At 31.3% G+C, this 13,666-nt stretch overlaps 2 protein-coding genes across 2 annotated transcripts; one reads left to right on the top strand and one right to left on the bottom strand.

Moving 5' to 3' along the window:
* Positions 1-7,248: 7,248 nt before the first annotated feature.
* On the bottom strand, positions 7,249-10,667 carry LOC130798225 (non-specific lipid transfer protein GPI-anchored 16-like). The gene is made up of 6 exons (XM_057661126.1): positions 10,301-10,667; positions 9,741-9,767; positions 9,266-9,319; positions 8,300-8,326; positions 8,041-8,094; positions 7,249-7,561 (listed from the first exon to the last, which is right to left on the bottom strand). The coding sequence occupies exons 1-6, from the start codon at positions 10,665-10,667 to the stop codon at positions 7,353-7,355; spliced, it is 738 nt and encodes a 245-aa protein (XP_057517109.1). The 3' UTR covers positions 7,249-7,352.
* A 1,011-nt stretch (positions 10,668-11,678) lies between these two features.
* Positions 11,679-13,343, top strand: LOC130798513 (non-specific lipid transfer protein GPI-anchored 5-like). Its single transcript, XM_057661535.1, has 3 exons — positions 11,679-12,326; positions 12,432-12,521; positions 12,983-13,343. Exons 1-3 carry the CDS (start codon positions 11,987-11,989, stop codon positions 13,105-13,107), a joined length of 555 nt encoding a protein of 184 aa, XP_057517518.1. The 5' UTR covers positions 11,679-11,986; the 3' UTR covers positions 13,108-13,343.
* The last annotated feature ends 323 nt before the right edge of the window (positions 13,344-13,666 follow it).

Genomic DNA, 13,666 nt, shown 5'->3' with positions numbered 1-13,666 from the left:
GATTTTTTTTTTTTAAAAAAAGAATCTAAACCAAACTTAATTGATAAGTTGATTACCCATCTTTCGATTATCAACTCAACCCCATATGAAAAGCTTATATAAGCAATAATCTATCGATTGTTACTAAGGTTAGGTTTAGTTCAATTAATTTTCATTACAAGTATACATTGTTAAACCAAATATAGCTTAAGTAATTTTTTAATTCATATTATTTTTATTTTTACCCTATGTTTTTGCAAATCAAAATTGAATTTAACTCTCAAATTTAATTTTTTTTAATTACAAGGTAGACTTATAAAAGAGAGAGTTAGATGAGAAATCAACACAAAAGCTTTCCTCAAAAGTGATACTTATTCTCCAACTAATACAAAATTTAATTCTCAACTAAACTTATTTCAAGTTGTTAGAACAAACACCAAATCACCCTCATGTGAAGGATCTTTGGGGTGCCGTAATGATGATGCAACGAAGAATATGAGTACGGTGCATGAGAGATGCATTGGTCAAGACAAGGCTCAAGGTGATGATGGTCATTTGAGCAAGGTAGCAGCAGCCAGAGATCATTGAAGGGGCGCTCGACCAGCCGAGCCAAGTTGCTGGAGATGATCAGAAAGGTATGGAGGTTCACTCGGGTGGTCGAGTGGAGCATGTTCGGTTGAGCGGCTTTCCAGAGGGCCAAATAACGCGTGTCCTATTATGTTGCGGGATTTCCTTGAGCTTCAAGGGATTAGTCCTAGGGCTTCTAATATGTTATGGGACTATATAAAGGGGTCTAAGAACATCATTAGAAGAGTGAGGAGAGGCAAATACATTAGGGAAGCTAGGGCATTGGTCATTAGAGTGTTCTCTTTGTATTAGTGGCATTTGCGGAGTTTCACCATTAAAGGTGAAACCTTTATGGGTTATGAGTGAGCTCTTAACTATTGTAAGTTGAGTAATTAGTGTAATTGTGATTATATTAATGATAAGATACTTTATTTGAAGGGGAGGTATCCATTAATACCTCATAAACACATTGTTATTGTTATTTGTTGTGTCTCTTATTTATGCTCTGTTTTTCACCCAATTTTTATATCATTTTCACAAGTAAACTGAACTAATTAATATTTGTAGCTAAAAATTATTTAAACCGAATGAAAAGAACTTAAAGACATAGACATCTCAACTATGTAGATGTTTAAATTATATACGAAGTATCTAGTGGAGTATCAAAATTCAACATATGCCTTTTTAAATGGCCCATTATTAATAGTCTACTCCTATTATTGAAGTATTATTATAAAGTTTAAGTCAAACAAAATGGCCATTGGTTTTAACCTTTATGAATCATGATTTGTGCCTGCCACCACCTTTCTTCTTACTTCATTAGCCGAAAAGAGAAACTAAAATGCTCAATTGTGATGAATACGTAGGAGGATTCGTACTTTTGCTGATTAGAGTCGACTCTGAAATTTAAAAGGTCGGACGTGAAATATTAATTATAAGCCTCTAATTATTAAGTATTTTATTAAAGATTCTTAACAATTAAATATTAAAATGTCTTTTTCAATTTTATTGATAGGTCCGGAGCGCAGACCCCTCTTGCCCCTGTAGGGCCGACCCTGCTTTATTTGTTATTACTTTTTTATAAAATTTAAATGTTGTTATCGAACCACTCGGATACCACCTGGATCTGCCCATATAGCCCTCCTCTCCCCTCGACCAATATAATAAATTGTTCCTCTCCCCTCGACCAATATAATAAATTGTCTTTATTTTCACAACATTAATTAAAAATAAATATCATCTAATTATCATCATTATAATCAATTTAATATCCCGCTCGAAAATAAGGCCTGGATGAGGGAAGATAACAAATAACCTCAAATTACAACTACTTGCAGAAAAACAACATTGGTAAAACTAGGTATGAAACAATATAATAAATACGATGGGTAAATAAATAGAGAAGAAGAAACAGGTAAGAAGCAATTATACACTAACGTATGAAAAACAACTTATGAAACTATTATATATATACTTTTAAAAACAATCTTAAGTAATGCAAAAAAACAAACAACAAAAATTTATATGGAATATATTCCTATAGTAAAGTAAAGTATGTTATTAAAATGTATTACTAAAGCTAAACAAAAGAAGTTAAAAGAAAGGAAAATTGAAAACCAAAGTCTTCTTAAAGATATAGGAGAATTACCTTTTTATTCTTGGGGAATATATTCATTCTCATCCTTTTAATGTGGAATGTTCAATGATTGGAATATTTAGCCTTTTGTATTTCAATGCTTTATGTAAAATAAATCATCATTTTCGGATAAATGAACTTGCACTAAATATAATTATAAAATTGTACGACTACAGAAATTACGTTGTCCATGCGAAAATAAATTGCCCATAAAAGTACCTTCAAAACACAACTTCAATCATTATTACAATAGTCATATTACTACGGTTAAACAATAACTTTTATCTTTTCGATTAATTAGCCAATATATTTAATTAGTCAAATTAGTTACCAACTCTAATAAACAGTTAAAGAGTTTCTTAAATCGACTAAGCCAAAAACAATAGGAATAATAATGAATGAGGTTAACAAAAGAAAATGTTGTCTTCCTAAGATAATGCTCAACTATTGATGGCTTACCTACGGTTTATGGGCTAGAAGGCCCAAGAGCCCGAGAGGTCAAGAGATAGTTAATTCAAATTTAGACAGACACTGTTGTATAGTGTATACAAGCCTCTTAAATGGTTGGTCGAACAAGTTGCAGGTCAGATTATTTTTGAATTAAATTAGATTTAAATAATTATATATTTTCACTAATTTTTTTCAAAAATATATTTTATTTATAATAATTTAAATTCTTACGAAAATATTTTCTTATAAAAAAACCATTATACCTGTTAAAGGATACAAGCCTACAATTAAGAAATATTTAATTAAAATATAAAAATCGAGTAAAAGCATATAGTACATAGGTTCCAACTGAAATGATTACGTGGAATTAAAAATAGGTTAACGATTGGGTTCATTATGGTCGGGTTAGACCTAATTTTTCCGATATTTTCTGGTCATTTTCGATTTAAGGGCCAAAATTTTTGAGTTACGAACGAAATAATTTCCAATCGTGTTCCAGTCAATTTCGAGTCGAATTAAATTTTGACATGTCTTAATATTCGTAGGAGATTTCAATTTTAATTTGGTCTGCTAGGATTTTTCATTAGATCAGAATTTTGATTTCCCTTGTTTTTTATACCGCAGGGCAATTTCTCTTAAGTTTAATAAAACTGTTTTAAATTTATTTTTTTTTTAAAAAAACTATTTGATTTCTCGAACACATTTAAACGTTTTATTTATCAAATTTTTCAATAGCTTATAATTACTCCTATAACTTATAAGGTAATGTTCTCTCTAAATAAACATATAATATAATATTCTTTGGTTTCTGGAAAAGATAGTCCCTTAAAAGCAAACAGCTCGTCTTGTATGAAATCGTTTCACCATGAGACGGATTCATATAATAGCTGTTGTGAATAGGCTATGGCAATGGTCAAGAAACAATCAATAAACTAATGCAAAGAACAAACACAAAAACAGAGCACAACAATGGAAGAAGCAAAACACACAATATATGAGAAATCTAATGATACCTCCCCTCAAAATAAGTATCTTATCATTAATATAAGTAAGAATACATCAATGACTCACCTTACAAGTTTCAAGAACACACTCTCAAAGCAAAAGATTGAACCTTGATGTCAACCTCCTTCAAATACCCTAATACAAGTGGAGAAAACTCTCTTGACTAAAACCCTAGTTAACTCTCACTATTAGGCTCTCACATGAACCCTAAAGATTTCCCAAGACCCCTTATATAGTCCTAAGACACATTAGAGAACACTAGGACAAAGCCTTAAAAGGCCCACAAAAAAAACCGAGTTAAAAACAGAAGCATTTTGTTCGCGTTGGCTGAAAACCACTCGGGTCGAGCGCCTATGCTCGAGTGGTCGAGCGCCAAGACAGAGAGCACTGAAAGCAGCAGCTTCTTGGCTTAACAGGTCGAGCCACCCCCTTTTAGAACTCCCTTGCTAACATCAAGCCACTCCAAACCATCCACCTTGATCACTTCATCGAGAGATCCAAATCTCAATCCTCCATAACTCATGCCCCTTACATCTTCACTCTCAACGGTGCAAGATAAAGCATGAGCAATCAAGTGATCAAACTCATCACAAAGGTCATGTGAATTGGGTCTTCACTCAACAATAGCCCATTTTTTCAATTGATTACTAAGATCATAAGTAATCGTTTTAAGGTTATAAATAATCACTCTAAGACTATAAAACGTAATTATATTAAAATTATAAGTGATCACTTTAACGTTATAAGTAATCATTTTAAGACAAAAAATGTATATTAAGCCAGCCCAATAAAGATGGTCTCACCGTGAGACCGTTTTATTTAAGAATTAATGAAAAGCAAAATGTAAAGGGGGAATTGATTTTCACGTAGACCGTAAATATTAAATTCCTAAGAAAAATATTCAATCATTATTAAACAACCCATAATTGTCTACATAATACAATATTTTTTATTGTATAATCATATTGTGGTTGTATTTATATTGTTTTATACAGAAAAATAACATACTATTTCATTGATGGATTATTCCACTTATATTACTGATAAATGTTAGAATATAAGGTAATTTAACCAATCATTAAAACAGATTTCTTATGAAAATTTAAAATAAATATAAAACAAAGTCCATTACATTATTAACTCATAAAATTTGGGAACTAACACAATAAATAGAGTACAAATTAAATCATATATATGTTGTTAGGAACGAACGTGAGCATCTCTTCCAAATACCATCTTTTGTCTACGTATCCAATTATCTATCATCATCTTCATATTTAATGTATTAATTTTTTTCCAACCTCGTTTAGTTTGGCTGTAACAAGGAAAATAAAAAAAAATTAGATTAACCAATGACTTGCTAAATGAAATATAATAAAATTGACTAATTAAATTATGTGCATTTTTTATTTAGGAAAATTCCACATGGTAGCATCCAATTTTCATGAATAGCCAGTGTTAGCACTTTTGTAAGATTTTTCCACATGTTAGCATCCGCACTATTTAACTGCCGTAGCATTTTCCGTTAAATTCTTGTTAATTTCCGTTTAGTTCATTATTTTGTAAGATTTTTCCACATGATAGCATGCAGTTTTTGCTCTCAAATATCTAATTCACCATTTTAACGTTTAATTCATCGATTAATTTATCAACGCTCTTAAATGTTGTAACAATTAAGTAGATATGTATTAGCGCTTGGAATGCATCTTTTGAACTTATGAAATGCACCTTTTGAGCTTATAAAATGCGCATTTTGAATTATTTATTAGTGTTTGTAATGCACCTTTTGAACTTTATAATGCCAATAATTTGAATGAAAATAAAATTGTTACAATATTTAAGGGTGTTGATAAATTAATCGGTGAATTAAACGTTAAAATGGTAAATTAAACAATTGAGAGCAAAAATTGGATGCTACTATGTAGAAAAATCTTACAAAATAATGAATTAAACAAAAATTAACAAGAATTTAACGGAAAATGCTACGACAATTAGATAGTAGATAAACTGGACGCTACCATGTGAAAAAAATCTTACAAAAATAATACTACTGACATTTTATGAAAACTAAATGCTACCATGTGGAATTTCCCATTTATTTATTTCATTTTGATATGCAAGTTACATGTAAGTCTTATCATCGTACTTTGTTTTACAAGATTAACACCTTATATATATTTATCTAAGCTGTTGAATTTCATCTGGATAAAATGATAAGTGAAAGTCAACAAATATATTTTATAAACTAATGTATTCTTTTTGATATATGTTCTACCAATACTAAAATATAATCAAATTTAATAAATTATAAATCGTTTGTTTTTAGTTAAAGTATCGGGCCGAATTAACTTTAATCGGCCATATATATAGTTGTAACTAAGGCTCCGATAAGGTAATTATTTGATTAAAAAATTATTGAAAACAAAAAATAGATATTTAATGTTTAATTTTGCATGTAGAGATGAATATTCGGCCCATCATAGAGTGACATTTGGAATTGACCATTAGTTATAACTTGTAAGAAAGTTAAAAAAAATTAACTTACATTGGAGTTCCTCGGCATCACATTTGTCATCGCAACTCATCTCACAATGAGTTTCACCACCGTTACAAGTCTTCATGCATGCTTCAAAGCAGCTCTTGTAAACCTCAGAACCACTCCCATTGGGATCGCCGGCTTCGACCACCATGTTCATGGCGGCTGCCACCACCATGGACATCAAAAACACCGCAACCAACTTGTTATTAGAATCCATTTTTTTCTTGATTTTGGTATTGTTTTGAATGTTATTTCTTTTGACAAAAGTAAATGGAATAAAGATTTGGTGATTGTATGAAAGCCTTAGTTATTATTTATATATGTTTGTGTGTGCACATCATGGTTGATCGAGTGTTTATTATTGGACATGAAAAATCTTTAAAATTTGGAAAATTTTATGGTGGATATTTTTTACATTTGCTAAATAGATGGACAACCAATCTATATTCCTTCTATTTTTTTATCTTATTACAAGTGGCAACTCAATTTGGAAGCCCTCCTTTTAAGGAATTACATTTGCTAAATATGGATTATGAAATAAAAAAAGAAAAGTGATTTTATTAGGTCGAAAAATAGTTATTAATAATTCAACATGATGTATATTTGCTGAAAATAAACATATATTTTAACTATGCTCTTAAATAATCCTACATATTACATGTGTCCGCTAAAATTATATCTGATGTAAATAATCCATCTTTTATTCAACATCATTTCACCCTTAAAAACATCTAAACTTAATTCATCAAATTTCTTGGAAACCTTCACCCCTTTTCAAACAAATTAATTTTCTAGGCTATTAAAACAGTGCTCATATACGTTGGTAAGATTTAAGCAAACCCATGCAAAATAAAGTTGTGATTATTCAAAAATAATGAGAAATCTATTTATTTTCTACGTGAAGTTAATATATTAGATTACTAATGTTAATTTTTTTAAATAAAATTAAAAATAAATTTTTTCAATTTAAAATATAAAATTTTTTAATAATTTGATGAAAATAACACAGAGTCTAATATCAACGCTAAACATTTATATATTGATTGTATATGAAAACAAAAACATATTGGTTGCCAAATTGGAAAATGGTAATACTAGAGAAGAAATTGATGTTTAAAAGTTGTGCAAGACAACAAGAGAACATATGACCATGATGTTCAATTTTTAACTGGTCATTTACAGCTTGACTAACATGTAAAATGCCCAAATACTAATAGTAGTTAGGGATATTTTGGATGCATTTGATGCTGATGATGGTATTGTCACCGGTCGAATCCTCGAAATCCTCGAAGGTGCTTCGGCTTCAATTGTGGACGGTGGTACAACCGGTGGTTGTTCTAGGGCTGCCGGTTCAGATTCCGGTGTGAAGACCGTTGATTTGGAAGCTAACACCACGTATCACAAAAAATTGTCACAAAAATAGACCATTTAACCTTATTCAATCAAAAATGCCTTGAGACTTGAACAATACGTATTGTAAGATTTATTTATTACTAATGTGGGGTAATCAATATTGTTTCTGGTATAATGGGTTCTAGACAAATTGAAAAAAATTGACGCTTTTTGTAGAGGGTTGATTCTGAATATTAATCGGTGTTCTGAAAAATAATAGAGACGGACCATATATATTATAATCGTGTCATATATTTTTTAATTGATAAAACAATTAATCATAAATCACAAATTTTTAAATGTCTACTTATTAACTAGAATTTTTAGATATAAGGGCATATATTCTAATTTTGAACCCTAAGCAAATGTCTACCTTGCATATGATCGAAAACGACTGTGAGGGTAGTTTATAAGGGATAAAGGCAATAGTAAATTAGACGATTTAGCATCTATGCAACAAATTATGACATACCTTGAGGACTTAATTCCGAGCTAGGTGGGGGAGTTGTAACAACTTGGACCGGACCTGTTAAGTTTCAATAATATTTGATAAATGAGCGGAAATGGTAATATTAACCATCAGCATAATCATTTTGGCACTCTAAATTTGCTAAATTACTCTTAAAAAATTCTCACTCTAATATACTTCATATATATCACTTTAATTTAAGCTGAATTTTACATAGTAATTAAGTAAATGAAATCAGTATAGTCAGGACTTAGTATAATACCTGGAGCTGGGGCAAGTGTTTGAGATGCTGTAAAAAGAATTAGCTATTAAGTAATTTTGCAAAAATATACAGAAGCATCTTAGAATTCGCTAAATGTTGAAAGGTTGCGTTTGAGAAGTCATTTTTCGTCCGAATTTATTGGAAATTAACTTTTTTCTTATGATTAGTCATGTAATTAAAAAATATATTAAATGAATTTTAAATCAATTACAAGATTCACTTTTGAACCAAAATTTAAAATGTTATTATGAGAATTAATTAATTGTTATGAATCCAATACCCTGTTAAACTGCCTCATACATATAGTTAGCCCTAATTTTACCATCTAGGTTCAATTGTTTTAATTTACACCCAATTTGTTTGAATTTGGATCCAAGTCCAAGTAAAATAAACGGATATAAATTTGGGTCGACGATCTTCAAACCTGCTCTCTAGACCCGCCCTAAACCCAAACCCGATCTCTAGATACTCCATAAACCCAAACACGCTCTCTAAAATTCATCTATTACCCAACTCATGATAATAAATTTTTGGCTTATTTTATTTTTATTTTAACTTATTTTTAAATCTATATTTGACCTATAGATTTATTTTACACCTAATTATATTTTAAATATGTAAAAATATTGAAATATGAACAATTATATTAAGACCCTAAACATATTAGATTTAACGGTTCTAGGTTTGTGTCCAAAATTTTCTGATCTTATGAATCAACATCTTGGTCTGGGTCCACAAAAAATTAAATGGGTATAGATTTGAGTTTTCTCTGACCCGATTTAGACCAGACCATAATCATGACAAAATCGATATATATGAATAGCAATTTTAATTAGCTTTTGATTTTTTTAGTCTATTTTTCTAATAAACAACTAATTAATTACCAGGCTTTTGATTAAGTTTAATAGTTGGTTTATATAACAAGCTAACGTAATAAAAAAACCTTTAAAATTGTTATTGAAGTACCTTGGGGAGTAAAAGCCGAGCTAGGAGCGGGGGGTACTCCAAACTGCAGGGGACCTTCCAATAATCAAAACAAGTAAACAACAAACGCAAGACAGATTAATAACTTTACAACAAATAACAATTCAAATTTGCTAAGTAATTTTAAACTGCTGTTTGACTTATCCTAATAAGTAGCAAAAGCACCAGTGGTCTAGTGGCAGAATAGTAACCTGCCACGGTACAGTTCCGGGTTCGATTCTCGGCTGATGCATGCATTGCTTTTTTATTTTGTTTCAATACTTGTGTACTCTCGTTTTTTCAGTTCAATTTCCTCTTCTAATAAACTTTGTTGAACTTATGATTCTTTATACAAGCAATTTTATCTAACAAAACTTTCGTATTTAAAAAATTAGATTTTTAACCACTATTTAACCTCTATATAAATTTGTGACTTCGACACTGCTACCAGACTACCACTAATATGGTAATATGGTACCTGGAGCCGGAAGAGGAACTGCAGAACCTGCAAAAGAACATAAAAAACTTTAGCTCATTGGTTATGCTGATAAAACTCATCAAATACAATTTTTATTAGAGCATTCCCAATCGTGGGGAAATACTCTACATGTGAGAGGTTTTTTTTCTCAAAATTTACTCCCACCGGTGGGAAATACCTGATAAGATTTAAAATCAGACCCATGTAACAACAAAGACGTTATTTATGAGATCATAAAACATAATAATCATGCATGTACTTGTCAAGGAACCATCTCAACCAAATGCTTAAGCTTATGATTGAGGTCTCAGAATATGTTATATACTCTAGCACGCCCCCTCACACGAGAGCCCGTTGGGCTAGAGCCTAGAAGTGTGGATGCGCACAGACGCTGAATATTCCACTTTGAATGAGGGATGATTGTGATTCGAACTCGTGACCTCTTATCACGTTGACTTTTGATACCATATCAAGGAACCATCTCAACCAAAAGCTTAATCTTATGATTTTCGCCGCAGGATATCTTATATATTCTAATAGTTTAAATAAAAATTAGTCACCTTCGCACTGAAGTGGAATACCAACTTTACTACAAATCCTAGGAAGTCCAAGTGCAAGAGTTGCATTAACAATTTGAGGCAAAGGAACACCACCAGTTAACATGACACAAGCACAGTCCATGCTGCTACTCATTACTGATTTCAAGGCATCACAGCAATCCATAGACGGCGACGACCGCCCGTTTGCTGTGCTGCCGGTAATGTAGTTCATGCAGGGTGTGAAGGTGGTTACCATTGAAGATGTGCATGGTGAACTTATTACTTGACCATTTACTTGAGCCTTATTTATTACTAAGAGATAAATGGTTAAGATGGTTAATGATACTAATTGTGAAAAACATTGCGGGTTTTTCTTAATTTTCTCCATTTAGTTGTTTTTGTTAAGTTGGAATTTACTTGAATATTGAGAGTGATTTATAAGGTTAGAGTGCATTTTGAGTGTAATTTAGGGGAAAAGTAGAGTATTTATGTAGTGGGGGTTTTGGAGACCAACTACTATGACTTTTGTATATAACTAAATGGAAGTGACTAGAATGTTCAAATCATTTTTCTTATAAGCTAATAAGGGGCTTGGAAATGCGTATTTAGTACTTCTATATCAGCTATTTAGTAATATTTGTTTTTGATTCAGTAATTAAGAAATTAAGTATAGTGGATTAAAATAGTAAAATATTTAGAGATAGAATATGAAATATAAAAAGGCAAAAAAATAAAGTGTTCGAGCCAAATTCATTGAGACGAATTAAATAATAAAAAAAAGACAAATTAAATTATAATTAGTCTTCTATATTTATTCTAAAAGGTCTTGTAATACTCTTACAATAGGATTTGATTTAAGGAGATGAACTCTTATTGGAATTTAAGTTGCAAACCAATTATATAAAATTTGGTCTATGAGCAAAATTTGGATTTGATCTTACAAGTAGGTAAGATTTAAGTGCTAAGTCAAAACTTGCCATACTACTACACATGTTTGAGTGAATTATACCTTTACTTTAATGTGCTTCGTCTACATACAACGTTTTCAAATCAAAGGAGATATAATAGCAAATTAGCAATGCAAATTAGTGGATGCAAAACAATTAACCTCTTTGTTAATACATATTTTTTATTTATGTAAAACTGCATATAATGTGTATTATTAAAAATTAATTGACATCAACTTCTATATGCCACTTAAGGTTAACTAGATAGGAGTTTAAATGAAAGTAACTGAATTAATGACAATGAAATAATGGAAAATTATTATTGATTAGAGGATTGGAACAAATGAGATTGGTATGGAGCTAGCTAGTTCCTCAAGAATCAATTAGATATGAAATTAATAATGGTTTTTTGTGAAATTTAATTTGTCAAACCAAATAATAAGAGTGTCCAACTAGAATACATGGTATATAGGTAGGAAATCAAAGAAAACATTAAAGAATTAAGTACATAATAATACAAAAATGCTAAACCAAGTTAAATTACTAATCATTTAAAAAGACCTAGAATTCAACTACCCATTTGAACTTTAATATTGGTTTGGCCACCCAAACTTAACAACATTATCTTGTCCATTTCAACCTCTTTTCCTATAAAACCATCCTCATTTTTCCCAACAAATACTCACCACAACAAGTAATTAATCATCCATAAAACACATACTAAATCCCCTTTTAATTCCTTCCTCTTGATCACTTTTTAATGGCTTCCAAAATGTCTCATTTATGGTTAGTTTTCCTAGTCCTAGGAATGACACTTTTAACATATAATGGTGCAAATGCACAATCAAGCATTAATAGTTGTACAAGTGTGTTAATAAGCATGTCTTCTTGCCTTAACTACATATCAGGCAACTCTTCCTCCCCAGCATCTTCATGCTGTTCGTCTCTTGCAAACGTCGTCAATTCGCAGCCTCAGTGTCTTTGTGCAGTCCTCAATAGTGGTGCTGCCTCGTCCTTGGGTGTCTCGATCAATCAAACTCGTGCTCTCGAGCTCCCTAAAGCTTGCAATGTGCAAACTCCGTCTGCTAGCCGATGCAGTGGTGAGTTTTTTATGATCTTTCAGGACTAATTAAGGCTTTGACATTGTTTATATATCGAGGTCTAATTGTTCAATATAATCAAACTTAACTCTGTATGTGTTACAGAGGCAGGAGCAGGAGCTGGTGCACCAGCAGGTACTCCTACAGGACAGCCAGATGAACAACCTCAAGGCCCAACAGCTGATTCACCCTCAGGTACATACATTGACATATAGATATGTTAAATTGAATTAAACTTATTGTAAATATTAGCTTATAAGCCTAGAAGATACCGTTTCAAAACCATGTGATAAGGAACCTACTCAACCAAAAACTTAAGGTTTATTGTTGAGGCCCAATCCCAGGATATGTTATATACTTTAGCACGCCCCTCACACGAGAGCCCTTTCGGCTTGAACTATGAATGCAACAATTCTACTTTAAATGAAGGGTAGTTGATATTTGAATCAAAAGTCATGCTAGCTTCTGATACCAGATCAAGAAACCAACTTAGCCAAAAACTTAAGCTTATGGTTGAGGCCCGAGATATGTTATGTACTCTAATTAACAATATGACAATAGGAAGAATGACACTAATGACTTATAAAATGTGTACATCATCTTTAATTCATCGATGTAGACAAACCATCCCAACAAATTTTTACTTAATGTTGCAGCTTCAGGATCAAAGACAGTCCCATCAACTGATGAATCAAATGGAAGCAGCATCAAATCTTCTGTTAAACTGCTGGCTTTTGTATTCTCAATCGTGTCCTATACTTCCGTTCTGGCTATATTTTAAGCCATTTTGTAGTACTTCATTTTATAGCTAATTGTTATAGGAATATATATGTACTGAATGATTCTTGTCTATTTATCCATTTTATTATGATTGTAGAATCTGTGCTTGAGGCCAGATTGGCCTCCTTTTACTATTATTTTTGAGCAGTTTTGTTATTAGTGTGTGCTGATTAAAATAAAAACTTCACATTTTTTTTTTCGTTCCAATATGTTTTCATTTATTCTTTACTTATAAGGGCATGCTTGTATTAGGGGTAAATATATAAGGGTAAAAAAAAGTCAAAGTAAGAAAACAAAGTTGATAAATGAGAAATTAGTGAAATTTGATTGTTGTAGAAGTGAAAAAATAGTTGCAAAGTAATGAAAAATGAAGGGAGCTCTTAATTTTTTAAAATAAATATTTATCTTAGGGGAAGGTGGGAGGATGTACGAACTTCAGACGCGTTCCTCGGAATGGCTCAAGTCGAAATCGCCTCCACCTTCGCCGGATCTACCGATATACCTTCACTAGACACTATGTGCCCAAGAAAGGAAACCTTGCGTAGCCAAATTTCGCACTT

This window comes from Amaranthus tricolor, chromosome 13 (assembly GCF_026212465.1).
Source record: "Amaranthus tricolor cultivar Red isolate AtriRed21 chromosome 13, ASM2621246v1, whole genome shotgun sequence".
Classification (NCBI taxonomy): Eukaryota; Viridiplantae; Streptophyta; class Magnoliopsida; order Caryophyllales; family Amaranthaceae; genus Amaranthus; species Amaranthus tricolor.
Note: the sequence above shows the minus strand (reverse complement) of the source record. Positions and strands in the feature narration are given on the sequence as shown.

Bases quoted from the DNA above. Each gene is read 5' to 3' on its own strand.
- LOC130798225 (XM_057661126.1), bottom strand. From the start codon at position 10,667: ATGGAGAAAATTAAGAAAAACCCGCAATGTTTTTCACAATTAGTATCA. The intron at 9,320-9,740 runs GTACCATATTAC...GATTATTGGAAG, and splicing joins AGTTCCTCTTCCGGCTCCAG to GTCCCCTGCAGTTTGGAGTA. The intron at 7,562-8,040 runs GTATGTCATAAT...ACGTGGTGTTAG, and splicing joins CTCGGAATTAAGTCCTCAAG to CTTCCAAATCAACGGTCTTC.
- LOC130798513 (XM_057661535.1), top strand. From the start codon at position 11,987: ATGGCTTCCAAAATGTCTCATTTATGGTTAGTTTTCCTAGTCCTAGGA. The intron at 12,327-12,431 runs GTGAGTTTTTTA...TATGTGTTACAG, and splicing joins GTCTGCTAGCCGATGCAGTG to AGGCAGGAGCAGGAGCTGGT. The intron at 12,522-12,982 runs GTACATACATTG...TTAATGTTGCAG, and splicing joins AACAGCTGATTCACCCTCAG to CTTCAGGATCAAAGACAGTC.